We start from the raw sequence: 20,300 nt of genomic DNA on the forward strand, positions 1-20,300 counted from the left end.
CCCCCCCGGGACATGCTGTCACCTATGGGAAACAGCTGACAGACAGACCTCTGAGGGATTTGCTGTCACCTATAAGAAACCGGGCTGAGTCACTCCTGTAGGACCTCCCATCACCTGTGGGAAACCTGCTGTCACCTATAGGAAATGCTGCTGCACTCATTCCTGTATAACCAGCACATCCCGGTAGGGAACCCACCCTGTGGGGCCTACTCTAATCCGTGGGAACCCTCCTGGCCTCACCCCTATGGGACCAGCTCATCCCTGTAGGAATCCCTCCTAGACATGCCCTTTAGGGTCAGCCTATATAGGTCGGTCACCTATAAGGTCCAAGCTCACATCAGCAACACCTTGGGGCTCCCCTTCTCCTCCCCCAGACCGCCCCCCCCCCCCCAGCTCTGCCCTCCTGCCCCTGGGCTCGAGCTGAAAGCAAACCCCACCTGACTCACATGGACTCATGGGGCCAGGGAGGGTGGGGGCAGCACCAGGTGCCCCTGGGTTGCGTGGGGCCACGTCGGGGGTGCAGACACCCCCATTTTGAGTGCCAGTGAGGCCTGGCCTTACCCAGCCCGAAGGACGGAGGGTTCCAGGAGACAGGACAAGGTCATTCCACAGCTGCCCGGAGTTCTCTGACACTTCAGCTCCCTACAAACCAACCTACAGAAACAAATCAAGCTGGGGGACTACAGAGAATAAACCTGGGGGATTTTTTGTTTTGATCTATACAAAAATAAAGACACCCCCCCCCAGCCCCGAGTGAGAGTGTGGAGCAAACACAGCGGCTGCAGCACGTGTTGGCCCCCAAGGACAGTGCTCTGCAGAGCTGCTGCCAGTGTTTGTGCCACGGGCCCTTGTAGCCTGCAAGGCTGGGCCAGGTACACGCTCCTCTTCCCATGCAGCCGCCGCGCGGTGTTGAGGTTGGTGCAACTTCATGTAGAAAACAGCAGATCTTCCATTTTAGCGCTTATGTGTGGTAGGAGAAAACTCAGGTTGTTCTCTCCTGGGACGTGGGTAACTGGGCAGGCCCTTTGTTTTCACACCCAGACAGGAGAGAGGAAAATAACACAGAAACAGATGTTCCTCTTCTCCAGGCTCTGAGCATCGCCCCATTTCCCAGAATAAGCCTGTGGAAGCCAGTCTAGTTACATCACTACAAAGCGATCATATAAGCCAGCCCTCCAACAAGCCGACGTCTCTGTCACCATCATCCTTCACCTTCTTCTCCATCTTCTCCCCCTGTCTTTTCCTGGTTGGTTTTCTGAAGCTTTGAACCTCAGCTTCAGTCCAGCAAATGTTTTCACGCCTGTGTGTGGTTTCCAGGGCATGGCAGGAAAGCGTCTCCCTGAAGGAGCTGCAGCGCAGAGGCGTCTGCTTGCTGAAACTCCAAGCTGCCAGCCAGAGAACTGGCCTCTACGGACGGCTGCTCGTGACCTTCCAGCCTAGAAAACATGATTCAGATGCTGAGCTGCCCTATAACAGCTTTGGGCCTGGTGAGTGATATCTCTGTCGGTGCAAATTAGGTGAAGTGGGAGATGAGCAATATCTTCGTCCTAACAGCTTTCTAATGTGACGTTTGTAAAGACTGAGCAATTGATGCAAAAAAGAAAGGGAGAAAATGTTATGGCTACAAGATAAATTTAGAGAAAAACAGTCCCTTTTTCCCTTGGCTTGTTACAGACACATATGTTGCACCAGGAAATAGCGCCAGTGATAAAGAGCTGGCTTTCCTCCTCCTGAATCAATAAAACAAAGCCTTGGTCTCTTGTCGTGAACGATTTTGTGGCATTCTTTGTACAAGCCAAAGCGTTCATGCTTATGTCTTGCAGTAGGTAAGGAGCTTTTGTCACTTACACTTTAATTGCAAAATGGAAAGTGATATTCCTTTTCCTTCCTGAGTTCCTCCTTCCCTGTACTGCTATTTTTATTGAGTGAGAAGTGAGGTATGTACTGTTATTAGTTGACTCACCTCGATTTTGGTTGGAAATAAAGGTACTAGAGAAATACAGACTGACCAGCACATCAGCCAGTGCCCTTTTCACTCGTGTCTTGCCCTGTGCCATCACTTCCATGAAAACAGGACCAGGGGTGGCAGCGCTGAGCTGTTGCTGCACCTGAGGAACCGACTGGGCAGGCTTTATCCCCCAGAGAGCTGGGGTTTGGCTCTGAAGTCCTTTCAAGAGAGTCTGCGGCATGCCCTCTCTTTTTTCCCTGCAGAGACCCTTCTCTGTTCCTTAGGCAACGAGGGTATTGCCTTGCACTCTCCAACACCACTCTACAAGAGAGAAGCTGGCTGCACCAGATAATTCTCTGCTTTAGTTTAGTAATTTTCCTGATTTAGTTGCCAGATCGTTGAGCTCACTAAGCAGGTGCGTCCTGGGGACCCATCCTGTTGCTGACCCTGGTCGCCTTTTGAAGGGTGTCAAAGTTCAGTTTGTTGATGCGTTCTTTGTCACCCAGGCCTCCAAGCTGCTGACCTTTGAAATTAAAATAACTCTTTACGGAGTGGGGTCTCAGCCTTGAGAGCATCTGCCAGTGCCCTTCAAAGAGAAAGAACATCGTCGCAGCAGTAAATTGTTCCTGGGATGCGAGTGTTTTAGTGTAGGAGCTGATGGGAAAGCCTCCCATAGTTTGTAAATCTGAAATTTAATCCTCAATGAATATAAGCCCAGACTGAGTTACAAACTCAGCCAAACACCCTGCTCAAAATCTCCATTTCACCATTACAAGATGTGATTCGACTGTCTTTTGTCATCTCACAGTGACTGTGAAAAGCTGTAGCGAGTCCTTAAAAATCTCTGGTCTCAGTTGTACTGACTGGCATGTAGCAGCCATCTGGGAGGCACAGATCGTCATGCAGACTCCTTGGCTATTCCTGAAAAATTAAATGGATGTGAAACGGTTTGTCTGAGAGTTCAGAGAAGTCAGGTTCTCCCCAGGTCTGTGTGAAAGCCTGTTGGCTTTCTGAGCAGCTCTGGCTATGGGGAGCACTGCTGGTCTCCACCCCAATTCCTGTGGAGGTCTGAAGGCAGCTGGTTGGTTGCTGTCTGGTGTCTTCTCTCTGTTCATTGTCCTCTTGCTCCCTTTCTGTGTGCCTCTGTCAGCTGAGAGAAGGATATTCTCCTTCATTATGGGCTTGGTGCAAATTCTGCCCTTGGTGGGAAACACAGTGCTAGAGCTCTGGTTGGTGTAGGTGGTCCTGCTGTCTGTGCCGGGCCGTGCTGGGCTGCTGGTCTCCTCAAAAAAGCTTCTTTTCAAAACGTTTGCCCTGCATCACGCTCTCTCTTCAAACTTGTCTCTGCAGGGGACATCGTGGGCCTTTACGATTCAGCTGGGCAGGGTGATCCGCTCTCCAGCGGCATCGTAACGCGTGTCACCTCCAAAGCAGTGACTGTTGCCTTTGAGGAGTCTCGGGACGGGCTGCTGAGCCTGCACCGGGAGGGCTCTTACCGCCTGCTCCAACTCGCCAACGACGTCACCTACAACAGGCTGAAAAAGTAAGGGCCACAGGGTTGCACTTCACCTGCGGTCACTCTGCTCAGAAATCAGCAAAAGCCAGTTGAAATCTGCCAGGTTTATTCTGGAAGAGCTCTTCTGAGGCAGATCTGAGTTTACTTCACTAGGCTGGGTTCCTCTCCTTTCCTGCCTTACTCCTAGAGCAGCTCCACTTGGAGGTGTCCACCTTTTGGATGTGCCTTTTTCTGCTAACTACTGAGGGAACCTGTATGGAGATAATTCAGTGGGATACATTGTGCTACGGCGTCACAACAGCCTGGATTTCTCTACCTGCTGGCTGTATGGTCCCACTCTTCCCTCTCCTTCCCCTTATCCCGCACTCAGCCACATATTTTGGTCCCATGTTGTATCGCCTCAGGTCCTCTGGATTCTGTGTAGAGCCTTTTCCATCCTGGCAGGAGGAGTGAATAGCTCTTTGCTGAATTAACGTGCTGAAAAGGCTCAGCACAGGGTCTGGCTCTATCAGACTGGAGTAACAGTAGAATGTGGAAGCCTGAGCAGCATAAGGGGTGTGTGCGTGAGGGTTGGAGGATGCAGCAATGACGGTTAGTCTGTTGTGGAGTCACATTTTGCAGCTTCGGAAGAGTTGAATCTGTGCCTGCAGTCTTCTATCACTGAGCCCTAAGGTGCACAGGGATCTCTGAAGGAATTCCTGCTGTGCACCTAACCTGGCTATTTTCTTCTTCGACAGAGCTCTAAATGCACTAAAGCAGTATCACGGTGGTCCAGCCTCTGACCTGATCGACGTCCTCTTCTTTTCTTCTGATCCAAGCGCATTCAGTGAAACAAGTAAGGATGCTTCTTTGTAAGATTTTATACCAGACTGGTGGCAGGTGCTGGATTGATCTTTCTGGAGAAATTTTCTGCACCCTTAGGGTCAGAGCCCCTGGACCTCCACAGCCAAGCACATACACAAAGCCTGACACTGGTTTTAGTCTGCCTTGGTGTGTGAAGCTGAGAGTTAGGCAGGTGAAGAGCTCTTTTGGGTGGATGGGTGAGAGCACCGATGTTGCCGCTCTCATGGTGGTTTTAAGCAAAGATATGGAAAGTTATTGTGGGGAAGGGGAGGGGGAAATCTTCACTCTGAAGTTCCCTACCAACAGGACAAGGGGTCTGTGCTCCATCCCTGCCCGGGAAGGAGGATGCTTACCTCTTCAGATGTTACAGCCGACAGGCAAAGAGCCAGAGCCCTAAGTGATGCCTGTGCCAGTGTTTCCCACGCTGTGCTGCCGTGACTCCCCTTCCAGTCATCCCAGTCCTGTCTTGGGGGCTGACCAGCTGGGAAGGGCACTTGTGGTCTCTCAGGTCAAGACCCATTCTTTGAAATTGCTCATGGGAACACAAATAACTCTGTGAAGTTTTTATCCACACCAAACATGGAGCTTACTTTGCTCCAGGAAAGACCTGAGTATTGAATGCGAGTAATAGGTGGTGTGCAGCTGGCAGCATTGAACCCTGACCTTCCATACTGGTCTGTGGGTCACTGGACACACTTCGCTCACGTAAAGACCCTTGTCATCACTGGAGGAGGCTGTTCAGCCAGCTAACGCTCGCTTCTCTCAGTGTGTTCCAAGTAAAGCTGAATTCTGGCATAAACCAGGCAGGATTTGCGATGGGGGAATTTGTTTGCACACATTCATGAGTCTGAAATTCAATTTAGTTTATGAGGCATTTCTTATTTGCTTCCTGCCCCAATCCCATCCATAAACTTCAAAGATCAGAAGCTGCCAGCGCTGCTTCTATATTGAAAATCCAATAACTTGGACTTCATGGGAATTAAGCGACTGTGGAACTACTGCAGTTTGAAACAGCATGGGAACACTTGTATTTTTATTTTTATAGCCTTCTGAATGTGTTCAGTCAAGTTGGAGATGCGCAGGCTGCTTTGGTTTCATCAAATACTTAAAATCTCACAACTTGGTTTTACCAACAGCTGTCAAAAAAAAATGCATAGAAGTAGAATCCCCTTTTACTCAGATCTTCTTTGATGTGAGTCTTTTGAAAAATGAAAGATGAAATTATACAGCTTGCCCTTTCAGAGAAACCATGGGGAAACCAAAGCCTCTGATCAGCAGAATAGCCGAGTGCTCGGCAACTGCTAATGAGTGTTATCCCTCGACAGAAGGGAAATATCGTCTGGGCTGCAGAACTCGGGGGAGGCAGGAGGGTGGAAGCTTAGGCTGCCTAGCAGGATGGGGCTGGCAGCCTCTACCCAAGCCGTGCCGCGCGCTCCGCGCTCTCCTCTCGCTGCTGGGCAGCGTGCCGTGCGTGCCGCAGTCTAGCCCTGCCTGCCTCCTCGCTGGCCAGGCTTCTGCTCACTCTCCTCCCCACCACAGCTCCTGGTGCTCTGTCCTTGCTGCTGCAGCTCTGCTGGGGCTGTGGGTGCCGTGTCTGGCTGTTCTCAGTGCTCACGCCTCACACACACCACCGTTCCCTGCTGGGACGCGCGCTCCCTGCGGCGCGCCTTCGGGCTGGGCTGCGGGACGATATACCAGGGACGAAGAATAACGTTGGTGTGAGTCATATCTCTGTAGTTCTAAGCACTGAGCTTAGTCTGAATCAAACCTCTTAGCCTCCTGGCTACCTAGGGACCTTGGTGCACTCAGGTTTTTAATATTAGATAAAAGAATTAAATTTTAATGAACCAACTTTCTTAGCAGCTCTAACTCTGCTTTTTCCCTTGTGGTAGCAGAACTGCCTCTCTAATGGAGAAAAATTCCTTTTCACCAAATTGCTCAAACGTGCCAAACTAAGCACAGAGACAAATCCTCAGCACTGAGAATATTGATTGATAGAAACGTTCAGCCACGTTTGAACAGAGGAGCTGCAATCTGAGGAGGCAGCGTATCACCTGAGAACAGCAAAATGCTCTGGCAGGGCGGAAAGACCTTCCATTTACCTCCTCCCTCTATAGCTCCTTTCTCCCCAACTAGGAAGATGTTACACTAGCCAGGAATTAAATAATAATGACTGTAACTTTAAATAGGTCCTACAAGGTGCCATGAAGTGCCAGCCTCCCTCAAGTTGAAGGGGAGGGCACTCAGCAGCTGGCTGGATGAATCCTGTCTCTCTCAGGATGGCAGGTGCAGTTCCCCGGGTGTCCTGAACACTGCAGGACACCGGGATGTGTCCCTGCAAATGGTAGAGAAACTCGCAGACGTGTGGGGTATCTGCGAAAGGCAGTGAGAGTTTCCCAGGGGCGTGCTCTGACACGGAAGGATAGAAAAACCTCACAGCATTTCAGGCTGCTTCTCCTCCATGACACAGTATCTCCTTTCATGACCAAGCATCTTTTAGCCTGGTTTCTTGGGGCGATGCTTCCCTGCATCTGTCTCATCCCACCCATTATCTGATTTGAAACAAACCCGTCAGGAGTCCCAGACTTAATAAGTTCTGTACATCTCAAAGCCGCCTGTCTAGACATACGTCTGTGTTAACGCTATTCCAGGAGGCAATATAAGTTCCACTTTGATCAGAAGCCCTGAAAGCTGCGGTAGGAGGGAGACCACATAAACACCTGCCCAGAGGAAAAGCCAGCACTGACGTTTGTGCAGGGGAAGAGGAAGGCCCGGAGTAGATGAGATCCATACCTAGAGGGGGAACATGTGTCACTCTTCTGTACAAACGGTGGGGAAGAACCAAAGTATGGGGAGTTTGAGAAGTAAAAGGGTCAGTGGAAATCATAAGCGCCCAGCTCTCTGCCTGGATGTTCAAGGGCGTTCTCCCAAGGGCAAAATAGGCTTCAGCAAACAATACGTGCGGCAGCAGAATCCTAGATCTAATTTTTTAAGGGTGGAGAAAAAATCAGAAGCGTCATTTTGTAAGTGTGGGAGTCTGGGGGCTTTTAGGTGGGTTCCGATACCACTGTGCATTTCATAAAGGACTCAATATCAAATCGGTTAGAACCTGGTCCACAGATGCAAGTGTTATGGGGCTGAGAATTGGAAGGGCAACAGCTGGAGAGCAAATCTGTGCAAGCTGTGTAGCCTGCAGAGCGCTGTGGGTACCCTGGCTGCAGTGCGGAGTCGACAGGCAGAACACTCACCGGTACCGGGGGGTGAGAGACACAGTGGCTCCTTCCAGCAGCAACACTCATGGAGCCTCAGTGCCATCCTCTGCTCTGCTGGGGACTGTTTGCCAGTGTGGAGCCTTGTAACCTGGAGGGAAAAGGGAAAAGCAGCTGTGGTTTTTATTTTTATTTTCCAAAGGGTTGGTTATCCAGGGTCTCTTTAGGGCATACGCAGATAGAGTTACATTAGCCTTGTGGCCTGTCTGGTAAACAGCTTTTAGTTGCTTATTTTTTGCTGTGCTGTGTTGTGATCTCCTCATGACTGGGTCACAGCTCTGACTGGGTCACAGCGGGCTACCACACGCTGTGCCTGGAGGATTTGTGAATACAGATCCCAGGAGGGTGCCTGAATCCAGTCACCGACCCTTTAGGTTGCCAAGGAGTCTGATAAAGGCAATAGAAACACAGGTTTGAAGTAGTCAGCAGCTGCTGTCATCTGCCCAGCGCGTGATGCTGGCTGCTCAAGAACCACCAGTACGCCCAGAAGGGAAATAGTGACAAAAGCAGTGCGCTTTCACCCAGCGCCGAGCTGTTGTGCTGTGCTGATTTGGACACAGCTTTTCCCACAGTGTCAGGAAAATCCTGGTTTGGGGACAAATCCCTCCCAGTAGCAACGGGTGCAGGCATGACTCCCACTGGAACAGTGTCCCGGAGCACGGTTTTGGGAGTGGGCTTGTGTAAGGTGGTTGTCCGTAATTGGGGAAAAAAATGCCAGGCTTTTGACCTTGAGAAGCCTGAAATGAGTTTGTACCAACCTTCTCATCCCATGGTCTTCACAGGAAATCTCACAGCTAGTGGGTTCTCACAGCACTGCTGGGGTTGCCCCCCCGGGGTCTAGACAGGATGTTTGGGTTCAGGGTTGAGCAGGGCCAGGCCTGGTAAATGTTTTGGGGTCTGAGCTGTGAGGGGCAGCCAGGGCCTTCAGGTTTGATTCAGAAAGCCGGTGTCTCCCCGTTGGATGGGAGGTGCCTGGGCTCTGCAGAAGCTGTCCCTTCTACACAAAGGGCACAGCTGAAATGCTGCTGGGGATGATGGCAAGTGTCAGTGCACTCTCATGAGCCCACACCCCTTGCGTGGCCAGCAGGGTTGTATTCATCAGGGTTGTGCACTGACTCTGGGCTTTTCACCTCCCCCTGAGCTGCTGGGACTGTGCACAGGCTGAGACGTTACCTGCAGCACTGCACATCAAAGCCCAAGTTCTTCCAAAACACTTAAAAATGCAACTCAGAATAAATATCCTTGGCGTAACACAAACACACTAGACAGGCTGTGGGGAGAATAACCTATGGAGTGGTTGAAAGAAGCACGTGAAGGTATCGCCAGTGGGTCAGTGGGCTCTGCAGCTAAGGATGGGACTAGTCCTCACCACAAAGCGTTGCCACCCCTTACCTTGCTGCCTCCAGGAAGTGGGAGAACAAATTTTTAAAGGCAAACTCTGATCTGAACAGATTTCTGCTCTCTTGGACTCTCTGGGAAGCAAAATCCAGAAGCCCGCACATAAGAAATGCTCTTCCACTTTAACCTGCTCTCATGGCCCAGAAGCACTTTGAGCTTCCACACCAGAAATCTCCTTGGGGGAATCCTGCCCTGCTCGCTGACAGCAGGGGTGTGGGGAGGGGGTTTGTTTGGAGGCTCTGCCTGCCAGCAGAGGCCAGTATTGCTCTGCTCGCTGGGTGCACACATTCCCTTTTCTTCCAGAAATAAGGTTACGCCTTATTGTGGGCATAGCCCTGTGCAGATCACTAACAGCTGCCAGCTCCCCCCTGTAGTCCTGGTGCAGAAAAAGCGAGGGGGTGGTCACCTCTGTGCCCAGACACCTCCTGGCTCCCACGGCCGCGTGGAGAGCAGAAGGCATGGCTTGTATCTAATTCTGCCTGGTGCTGAGAAAAGGCATTGGAAAAGAGGAAGAAGGAAGAAAAAAGCCTAGTTGCAAGGCAGGGCTGTCCCCAGTGAAAGTCAACCCCGCAGGCAGAGCGCTGGGGAAGCACCGGGGATTTCTAGCAAAACTTCGGCAGCTCTCGGCACAGATCCAGCGCACGGGACAAGTCAGTTGAAGAAATCTTAAATGCTCCGTGTCCCTCCGCCATGTGATACCTCCTGTTGTCACAGGGGCCACAGGGAGGCCCTCAAGATCTGTGGGGAAAACTAAGCAGCCTGGACAACTCAGGTGCCAAATACTTCATAGGGAGAGCAGGGAAAGTTCCTTGTCTCAGGCTTAATTACCCAGCAGGATTTTGTCCTGCAGTGCTCAGCTGTAGGTAGAGGAACTGATGGTGGGGTCTCACTTGCTCTGGTGCCCGCACACACTGGTGGTGGGGAATCTACTTTGGAAGGTACATTGAAAAGTGAGAGGCCTCCAGCTCCAGGGAATTTGAGCTCTTCCCCCTAGAAGGGCCTGTTCCCATCCATGTTTGGTGCAAAGGCCCCTTTCCTGGACTTAAGTATCACCCTCCAACCCACTTCTTCACCTGAACCTCTGGTGCTGTGCAGGAAAGTGTCTCGGCTCCTAGAAATGTTGGAGGACCAGCCTTGATGGCCAAGGTGATATTTTTTCCTCAGTGCTATACTCTCAAATCAAGTTGTGCATCAGGGGCTGAATTACCTGACCACCAGTGAGGGCCATCCCTGCCAGGCCCAAGGATGCAGATTCGCATCTGTCCTCGCCGTGGTCTCCATTGGGGGCTGAGCTGGGCAGCCTGGGGCAGAGCAGGAGCAGCAGTGCCGAGGCGATGCCGCAGGGCTAGAGCTGGGTTCACGGGCATCTTCTGGGAGCATCTGCGCAAACCCTAAACTGATGGCTTGTAAAGAGCTCTGGGCCAGCCCCACGGGAGCAGATAAACGGCATTTCTCCAGGTGAGCCCACTGCAAGCCCAGCGGGGGGCTGGAGAGAGTTTAGCAGAGCCACAGCATCCCCAAGAAGGCTCTGCCCTCCTCCTCACCACTGACGTGCCCAGTCCAGAGCAGAGGCACATTTCCCAGCCTGCCCACACAGCAACTTTTGGCAGCGTGTGATTAAAAGGGAAGAGGGGGTGCACGCGTGTGGAGAAGCCTGTTTCTGATCTCATTCCTTGAGCAAAGAAATATCAATGACTCCTACATCCCAGCTGTTCCTTGTTGTGGGAAATGCCTTTCAGTTTTTAAGCTAGTCTTTCTTTTTCCCCAGCCCATGGGATGCTTCCTGGTCTTCTCTTAGTCATTAGCACACTAACTCAAAAATTATATATAAAGCAAGAGGCAGGTTAGCAGAAAAATTACCATTAGTCCTGTTTCTCTCTTCCTCACCGAGCATCTGTCTAACAAATGTTGTTTATTTAACCTGGACACCTCATTTAGTTGTGCTGCTTCAAACTCAGTGCCAGAGCTTACACAGGCGTTGCACACAACCTGCCTAAAACCAGAAGAAACTTTCCTGCTTTTAGTCAAGCCCTTAATGCAAAGATAGTGATAAAACACATGATGCCCAGCAGGGAACGATGCCCAGAGATTTGTCTTATATAAGCTTTTGTGGGAACATTATTTTCGGTAAACCTCAGTGTAATGAGTCATCATCTCTGCTGTAATTAACTTCCATAATGAACAAGGAGATTAGCAGGATTATGGGGGATGAGAATAAATATGGGTTTAAATTAGATAAATCTGGGAGGTAAAAAAGCATCTTGTGAAGATTCGGTCTTCTGCAGTGAAATCAATTCTCTTGTAATGCAATTTGTGTATTCTTTTCCCTTTTTTCCCTTTCCAATCATTGCAGCTCAAACTAATTTTAGTCTGCATCATTGATATTGCCGGTTTGTATCTTTTTCCTGCCTTCTTTTTCAGTCATTGTTGAACAGTACAGGACTGCTCTTTTCTGCTCACAGACACTAGTTTCTGCTGCTTTTTCACTAGCACTGTGTTGGGCTTGTTAACTGGGAGTGATTTGCTTGCAAAATTTACTTCCTCCCCTCTTTTTACTAAATATCCAGCTCACCTTTAAAACAAACCCAGAGCACCCTCCAGACCCAGGAGATCCTGAATGCTTGAAGTTATGGCTAGTAAATGCCTCTTTAAATGCTGAAAAGTATCAGCACAGACTGGCCGTGTTCACAACCGAATGCTTGCTCCTGTAAAATAACCGGGTAGGAGAGAGAAGGGGAAGATGTGGATGCAGGGTGAGTAGCCTGTTTATTTTGAAGGCATAACAAGCCTCACTTTTACCAATCTGTGCTCTTTTAGCCACCTAGGTGGTACAGTGTATCTGCCTCCCCAGGAATGCTATTCGCATTATCAAATTGATTTGGGCCAGCTACTGAGAGCTTCTTATTTGTAGTCACGGATTTGTGCTTCTCAGCAAGCGCCTGTGTCAGGGCTGCTGGCCAAGTGAATCTCCTGCTGTCTCCCCAGAGCCCCTGAAGCTTTACAACGACACGCTGGATGCATCGCAGAGGGAGGCCGTCTCCTTCTCCCTGGCGCAGAGGGAGCTTGCCATCATCCACGGACCTCCCGGCACAGGGAAGACCACAACCCTAGTAGAGATCATCCTGCAAGCTATACAGCAAGGCCTGAAAGTGAGTATCAGTGGCAGGACTGTGGTAACAGTGATCCCCTCGGTTTATTTTGCAAACTCACGGGGCTGCACGGCAGCTGGAGCAGAGCCAGTGACAGCAGCGCTACACTGCAGAGTCTGGCTCGGCTTGCCAGGCCTGGGGAGTTTCCCCCATCAGCTAAAACGAGGCACAAATAGAAGCTTCAAAGCTCAGGTTTGCTGTTTATTGAAGGCCCTGCACTAGTGCTTCAAAGCAAGGTGAGAATTGCCTTTGGTGCCTGGTGGCTTATTCCCAGTCAATACATGCTGGTCTCCCTCTCTGCTAAGCATCTTCCTGCGGGGAGGCCGTTGCTCTGGGGTTCTGCTGTCCTTGGCAGTAACAGGCACATGTTTTCCCCCAACAGGTCCTGTGCTGTGCCCCTTCCAACGTCGCTGTGGATAACCTGGTGGAAAGGCTGGCTGGCCACAAGGCCCGCGTCCTGCGGCTGGGCCACCCCGCTCGCCTGCTGCAGCCCATCCAGCACCACTCCCTGGACGCCGTCTTGGCCCGCGGCGACAGCGCCGAGATAGTGGCAGATATCAGGAAGGACATCGACCAGGCCTTGGTGCGTGTCCCTGCGCCGCGCCCCGCATGGGCTACCCAAAGGCCAGCGCTCTAGACTAGCAGTACCCCCAACCCACTAGCCAGGAAAGCTACTTTTTCTCTGAACTAGAGAACAACTCTGCTGCTTCTTGGATGTCCTTAGAAGATAATCGCTACAGCCAGGTGCTCTGGGTTGCCCCAAAATCAGTGGCTAGAGGCAAGTCACCATGACAAGTCCTGATGTGAGCAATAGCCAGCCCACGCCCTGGCTGAACCTGGAGCCCCTAGCGATGCTCCCAGTCTGGATCTTACTGAGTACAGGTAGGGGTAGAATATTGGTGGGCCTGAGCCTCTCTGTGGTCAGTCAACAGCAGAAAGGCCGCTTCAGGGGAGAGGAAAGAAAAAATAGAATAGTGCAGGGGACTAACAGTGACAGTTGGAGATGCGTGGCCTGGGTTAATCCCATTTACTCTGCTTAGGAGGCGTTTAACCCAGCCTGGGAGGAAAGGAACTGGGGTGCAAGCCTGGCAATTTTAGCCCTGGATGAGGCTTCCAGGCGAGGAGGTGTCTCAGAGGGCCCCTCTCCAGGGGCTCCCTGAGCCTCCTCGGTGACCTGCCACTGGTGCTCATCGTCTGCTGCCAGAGCCGCGGGCAGAACTCCTCCCAGCTCAATTCCTCCCTGAAGTGGCAAAATCAGTCATTACTGCTGCGTGGGGAGATGCTGCAGTGCCCTGCTCTCTCTGTCTGGCATCGTTCATGCAATCCTCTTCACCAGAGAGCGAGAGAAACATTCACATCATTAATTCACTTCCTAACGAGATGTCTGGCTGTCCTGACACTCCCTCCCACTCTCAGCCACCTCAAGTAGAAAGCAGCATACACTATAAAAATGCATCCTTAATTTCTTCTTCCACAACCTAATTTTCCTCAACTTAATTTACAAAGTAGCTCTTTTACTTGAGATGACGGGTTTTGATACTAATTAGACTTTTCCCCCCCTCCCCCTTCTGGTGGCAGCATTGTCCAGAAGCCATTTTGCAGATGTGTCCAGCTGGAGAGATCCTGTCTCAGCGGTGCAGGAGGGCAACCTACCCTGCATGTGTCTGGTGCCATAGTTGCCAGGGTACACTGCCCTGCCCTTCAGCACAGCACCACACGTTCCCTTTTTTAAACGATGCAGACCCAGCCGTGGCTTTGAGCTCCACGAAGCTGCAGCCACCACTACGGCAGCAGCTTCAGCTCTGCCAGATGCAGTTCAACATCATCCAGCCTTTCTGTGGCTGAGCAGGTGGGGGAGTCACCTGGCAGACAAGTTCTTGCACGTAACATAAGGGAAGGAGAGGGCATCTGATTTAGAGTTGTACTTGTGCCTGAGGGGCAAGTTCACAAGGGATGTGCTTATCTGCTGCACCAGAGACCTGCCTGGAGTCACAGGCCTACACTGAGTCTGTTTTACTTCATTTATTTTGCACTTCTCTCACTAGTCATTAATTTTCCCTTTCCTCTCCTTGGGAGGCACTTTGAAAGGTGGGAGGAGGTTTTTTTCCACTGCTGGTTTTCTGTAGTAGAAGGGAAATTAGGGAGAAAGCTGAGCCTTTAGCACTAAGGTCTGTGTGTGCTTCCTCCCTAGGGCAGGGGATGCAAGGTGATGGGAGGCAGGGACTGGCCACTAAGGCTTGTTCTGCCCTGAAATACCAAACAAAAAGCCAAGAGCTAACATACTGCTGCAGTTCAGCTCGCATAGCAATGCTCTGAGCTGCCCACGATCAGGTCTTTCACAGAAGATGCCCCTGACTCATGAGCCTCCCTTCCTCTGGGCTACAGAGAGCTCACCACTGAGGTCCTGGCCCACCTCTCCTTCATCCTGCCTCAGTTTCTCCCCTTCAGTGCCATCTACTTGCTCTGTAATAATTTTTTCCTTTGTCCACTCCACATTTTGACTCTTTCCTTCACCGCTACCGCCAACCACAGGAGAACTAGCAGCATCAATGAAAACCCAGGCTCTCTTTACACATTTTCTACCACTTTGTGCCTCCTCCCCTCCCCTGTTCAGGCTTCAAGCCTTCCAGGACATCAGCACCCAGATACTCTTTGCACCAACAAGGGTGCAGGCCCACAGTACCTGAGGAGGAGCAGCAGCACAGGTCCAGTGATGCTGAGCAGGTCTAGAGGAAGGAGGCAGGGCTGCAGCTAACGAGGAAAGAAACCAGGCTCAGGGCACAAACCCTCTAGCTCAGGCAAGGCCCAAGGCCTGGCCTTAAATGCAGCTCCCAGCCCAATGACTGTGTGGGTGGGGGCCCTGGTGAGGCCGGTCAGGACAATTGGAGCCTGCTGGCGCCCACAAAGCCCTAACGAGGAGGTGGTGGGGTCCAGGCACTGTCCTGGGGGCCAGGCTCCCTGCTCCTGCACTGCTGTCAGAGCAGAGTCAGTCCGAGGTCACCAGCCAACAGCAGAGAACAGCTGCTGTTGTTAATTTATTAACTAGGTCTTTTTGGCAGAACAGAATTAAACTTGGCCCTACTGGCACCATCAGTTTTGCTCTCTAATCTTCCTCTGGTTCTGTCCCTGGGTTTGCACTGTAGTTCATCTTTTTCACAGACAGAAATGCTCTTTATGCTTCCAGCAGTGCTGACTGCGGTGGGGGCTTTCTGGCAGGGAGAGAGAAGAGAAGCCAAGGTTTCATGGGGCTGGTGATGGTGAGGACACAGAGAAGCCATGCTGTATCCAGGTTCTTTGGTTATCTGAGAAGCTGAATGTATCCCTAGGTGTAGAAACAGTTTGTTCTCTCTTTATTTTTCTATTTTATAGGCGAAAACCAAAAAGGCTCAAGACAAAGGAGAGCGGAGCCATTTTCTCAGTGAGATTAAGGTGCTGAGAAAGGAGCTGAAGGAACGAGAAGAAGCTGCCATGGCTGCAGCCCTTACCCATGCCAGTGTTGTCCTTGCTACGAATACAGGTGCGAGAGCCTCTTTTTTTTGCAGTATTTTGCCTCACTTGCCAGGACTCACGTGAACCATATGCCCTGCAATGCAGCATCCTGGCAGGATAGGAGGGAGGCTCAGTCTTCTGCTCCAAGCTCCTGGCGGTTCAATCAAGTTCGCTGCAAGCTCTCAAGCTCCTCCATGGTGGGATTCTCCCTGCTTACATGCTGGCACGTGACGTTGTTTGGCAAAGAATATGGGTCTAGAAGGGCTTTGGTGTGAGCCAGTGTGGGCCCTCTTTATTAGTTCTGAGTAGGGGATGAGCTTTCAGGGAGTAAACAAGCGCTACTGAAGGTGTGCAATCTGCTTATTGATTTTTGCAAGTCACATGGAATTGCTTTCCCGCGTGGATAATTTCCGTGACTGATTGAATACAGCACATGTTCCTATAGCCTGATCTCAGCCTGCACGTATTTGGGTAGTTCTGTAAGTCACCCAAGTGCTGTAAACGTCGTGGAATTTAGGGAACAGCCCCAGGTATGTGTCAGCAGCTCAGGTGGGCACGTCTGCGAGTGGGGAGGTAACACCCTGCCATCGAAGGGGAACAGAAGTGCTTAAAGTTTAACATGTGCTGAAGTGCTCTTCTGGATCAGATGTATAACACTCCAGGGCCCACTTCTAATCTTCAGATTTGGTTGCTCAGGAATTATTTGCTGAAGGGAAACATCAATAAGTTTAAGTTATTAAAAAGAACCTCATGGGGCATTCACAAGTTACTAGTGTGAAGGGTAAAGGAAAGCTAAATCCTTCCAGTGCATTATTTGCTGGGAACTGGCCTCCCACTTCTTTTAACTTTGCCTGAAAAAACAGGGGGAGGTTTCCTTTTTTCAGTAAAACTGGTATTTTGTGATGAGCATTGTGTTGATCAGATGGGATTTTCTCCTGGGACTCTGGGCCTTTGCTAGCCAGCGTGGAGAGCTGTGGGGTTCTGCTTCAGCAAAAGGTGGTGGACAAACAAGGGGTTTGGATTTTGTGTTTTCCTCAGTTAAGCAACCTTGGTATTTGTTTGGAACCACGTAGTTTGATGGGAATTACTGTTTATGCGAGCCAAAGTGCTCTGTTGCTAGGTTCAGCAGAGAGAGAATTCAATCATGGCAACGCACAGCGACACCTGTGACCTTTAGTTAATGGGAGTTCGATAAACTCAAGTTGAGCTGCAAGGGAAGTAAACCATCCGCACAGCTGCATGCCACGTTAGTATAGTCTTTTTTAGATAGAGATAACCTTTCTACTTATTTCTTTTCCTTCCACCTGCAGCCTGGTAAAACTGCAACAGTCACGTTCAAACTGTGCTGTTACCCCTTGTTACCAGAGTAGATTCATACAGGCTGGAAAAAAAATTTTTAAATGAAAACACAGTGTCTCAGTTGACAAACTGTAACACCTGAACTGGTGCAAAGCTGTAGAGGCAGCAGGATTTACAGTGGCAAAGCAAAATCACCCCTAATCAGAGCTGCTTTCAGAGCTACACTGCAAGAGCACAGAGGTTTTGAAAAAACAATAAATTGAGAATAAAAGTCTCCTTGTCTGGCATGCTGGCTTTTTAATCCTCCTCCCCTCCTTTTGCATCCCTTTTTCTTTTGAATTGCAGTGATATTTCTGATGCCTCTGAAATTCCCCGTTCTGATCAATGCGTAGATCAATATTGGTTCATGTCCGGATTACAGCAGGACATGTGCCAGGGTTATTTGTTTGACATTACAAATGGATGTCTGATGTAAAAAGCCCACTCTGGCCGTGGTTGTCTGCTTACAGTCTCCTGTGCTACCAGGAGGAAGGACAGAGCACCACAGTCGGGGGCTCAGCTGGTCTGTCCCTCTCGGGGTGTCCCTCAGTGTATCCGGCAGGGCAAACCTCAAGTCTGCCATTCTTTCAGTCTGGGTTGGGGGGAAGTCTGGTTTGTATCTGAGGGCAGAAGGAAGTGGGTGTTCATTAGTGCTCCTGCTCCGAGTGAAGTGTTCGAGCATGTTGTTCTGTTTGTCATCTGGGTTTCTCCCTTGTTTTCAAAGAGACTTGGAAGCTTTTGGGCCCAGATGCCAGGACGGAAAAGGACAAACAGAAGTTGGCAAAAACAATTCTGACGTATACATATAAATGTATATGTGTTTGGCATGGACTACAGAGCTGGATTTCTAAATCTCTGCAAAGAAACATCATTTTACCCGCCTCCCTCAGTCACAAAGAAAACATGTGTAGTCTGGTTCAGAGCCAGGCTGCTCGCTCTCCTGTGCCTCCCTGCTAAGCTGTGCACCTTCTCCTTTAATTAGGTGCTTCCTCTGAGGGCCCGCTGAAGCTGCTTCCTGAAAATCACTTTGATCTGGTGGTGATAGACGAGTGTGCGCAGGCCCTGGAAGCCAGTTGCTGGATCCCTCTGCTGAAGGCTCCGAAGTGCATCCTGGCCGGGGATCACAAACAGCTTCCCCCCACCATCATCTCTCACACGTAAGGAACGGTTCGTCATCCCAGGTCCTCCTGTTATTTATGCAGCCAAATGCCTCTGAATACCTCAAGTTAGTCAAGACATTTCATTAATATGGGTTATTGGTGTCCCCCATGAGCCGGGTTTGCTCTCACTGCCAGAATTACCTCAGGCCTGTTTTACTGATGGCCGCTGCTCAAAGTCTGAGGCAGCTCCATCTGAGCGAACTCTTATCACACGAGGACAGGGCAGTTGGTTGTTTTACCTGCAGCCGGCCGAGCCACGTAACAGCGCAGCGTGTGCGGTCAGCGCGGCGCCAGGGAGTCACCGTTAGTGCTGATGAGGGCCCACTGGCTGCCAGGGGTTTGAGTTTGCAGACAGGGAGAGCAGTGCAAATCCAACGGGCAGCCTTTGGCCCTGCCCTGAAGTTGTTGGGATTTTCAGAGGGGTGTGCCCCTTGCCTGCAAGGTTCTCATTCCTGCTGGAGTCTTTGCACGGGATTGAGTTTGTAGGAACCACCTTAGGTGCATTACCTCGGTAGAGCTGCTAAAGCAAACCGCAGAAACAGGGTGATTCTGTACCTGGTCCTGGCCATTGGCGGTTGGGATACTTGCTCAGGCAGGGGCAGGCAGCTGCCTGCTTTGAAACACCCACTCGGCTCCTTTTGCGGAGGTCCTTGAAGCTGCATCAGGGCCACAGTTTGGCAGCCAGAGCCCCAGCCTTCCCCGGGATTGCCTTCGCTCTTGTCCCACATTTCCCGAGGGGTTGTGTACCCACAACAGAGAGGATCCTCTGCAGAAAAAGCAGGGCAAACAGGGAGGGTGAGCGCAGGGAGGCCAGAATAACGCACAGAAAGTCACACCGCTGAGTTTCAGGGAGATCTGTGACACTGGGAATGTCAGAGGCAGCTCTGCAGCCTCATGGAAACAGCTCTGCTCATAACACCTCTGGAGCAGCACAGGGACCTTCGACTGCCACGGCCTCTGCGTGAGGGGTGGGTGCTGCTGAACTGCAGGGCAGAGAAACAGCACAAAATCCAAGGGTGCCGGCCTGGCTGGTGCTGCCGCAGGAGCATGCTGGTCTGCACCCCTCCACTGGTCACCCGCAGCATGCCCCGCTCCAGAGAATTCAGTGTCTTGAGCTTGCTGTGTGCTGTGGTTTCTCACTTTAGTGAGAGGAAATACTTGTACTATGTATTACTATCAGATTACCCAAAACCCTGGATATTTTGACAGATGTTTTTCCTGAGAGACGTGTCATCAGCAGGGATATTTTTTTGATTCCACGTGCCTAGCAGTGCTATGTTTGAATTCCCTCTTTTCTCTCTGTTATGCAAAGTAATTGTCAAAGTGGTTAGAAAAGTTGTTCAAAAAACAGTTTAAAACACTCACATCAGCCATTCAGACTAGTAAAATGGTAAACAGAAGGTGACCAAAACAGAGACACAAATTCTGGTTTCACAACCAGTTTTTATATATAAACTCTGAAATGTTTAAGAAAGATGATCTCTTCTTCTACATGCGGTTTCTTTGCCCCTGGCAAGAAGGGTGACCTGGTTTACCTCCTCTTTGCTGACTGCAGGCTCTGGAGAGCGAATTCAGGCTCATACTCAGTTTAATCCAAGTCTTCTCTTCCCTTCATTAAATTCTGCTTCTCTGCTTCCACATTTATTTAATGTATTAATGTGGGAGTTGGCCCACCAAGATGCTGCATTATCACACACACACCACAGTGATTATAAAACCTCACAATACCTACAGCATGTGTATTAAGAACAATTAGTTTGTGGAAAAGATCTGTAAATTGCCTGTGCTTCGAGGGGGATACTCCAGATAGTACTGGGGAGCCTTTGGGTAGTTTAAAATATAAATCTGCGCATGTTTATCCAGCTCTAGATCTGGAATTACTGAACTGTCATTGTGTAGAAGCACAGAAATAGGGCTGACTTCATAAACTTTCTCTCCTGCTTCAAGAAAACAATGAGCAAGATACCCATCTATAATCTCACTTGAATTTTGAACAAAGGAAATGAAAAATCCAAGGGAGGCAGCAGCTCCCAGCAGATGGCTGAGAGATGGTGCAAATAACATTAACACACTCTATCATTTTACCAGTATCAGATGGACAAATGCTTGTTGCTTTGCAGATCATGGCAGGTGATACGCACACTCCTCCACTGCCTGGTGGAGGTATCTAGGCTGGTGAGCTGCAAAAAG

At 50.4% G+C, this 20,300-nt stretch overlaps 1 protein-coding gene across 4 annotated transcripts in view; it reads left to right on the forward strand.

The window, feature by feature from the left end:
- The window catches only part of IGHMBP2 (immunoglobulin mu DNA binding protein 2), a 44,116-nt gene that overhangs the window by 299 nt on the left and 23,517 nt on the right, over positions 1–20,300 (forward strand). For all 4 annotated transcript variants that reach the window (XR_012631004.1, XM_074885048.1, XM_074885046.1 and 1 more), the window contains exons 2-8: positions 1,318–1,487; positions 3,299–3,491; positions 4,202–4,299; positions 11,960–12,123; positions 12,506–12,706; positions 15,493–15,640; positions 17,933–18,107. Coding sequence is in view for 3 of the 4 variants with exons in the window: in XM_074885048.1 (XP_074741149.1) it covers positions 1,318–1,487; positions 3,299–3,491; positions 4,202–4,299; positions 11,960–12,123; positions 12,506–12,706; positions 15,493–15,640; positions 17,933–18,107 (1,149 nt within the window). In the remaining variant the exon portion in view is untranslated. The remainder of the gene's footprint in view (positions 1–1,317; positions 1,488–3,298; positions 3,492–4,201; positions 4,300–11,959; positions 12,124–12,505; positions 12,707–15,492; positions 15,641–17,932; positions 18,108–20,300) is intronic.

The sequence above is a fragment of the Strix uralensis genome, chromosome 15 (assembly GCF_047716275.1).
Source record: "Strix uralensis isolate ZFMK-TIS-50842 chromosome 15, bStrUra1, whole genome shotgun sequence".
NCBI classification, from domain to species: Eukaryota; Metazoa; Chordata; class Aves; order Strigiformes; family Strigidae; genus Strix; species Strix uralensis.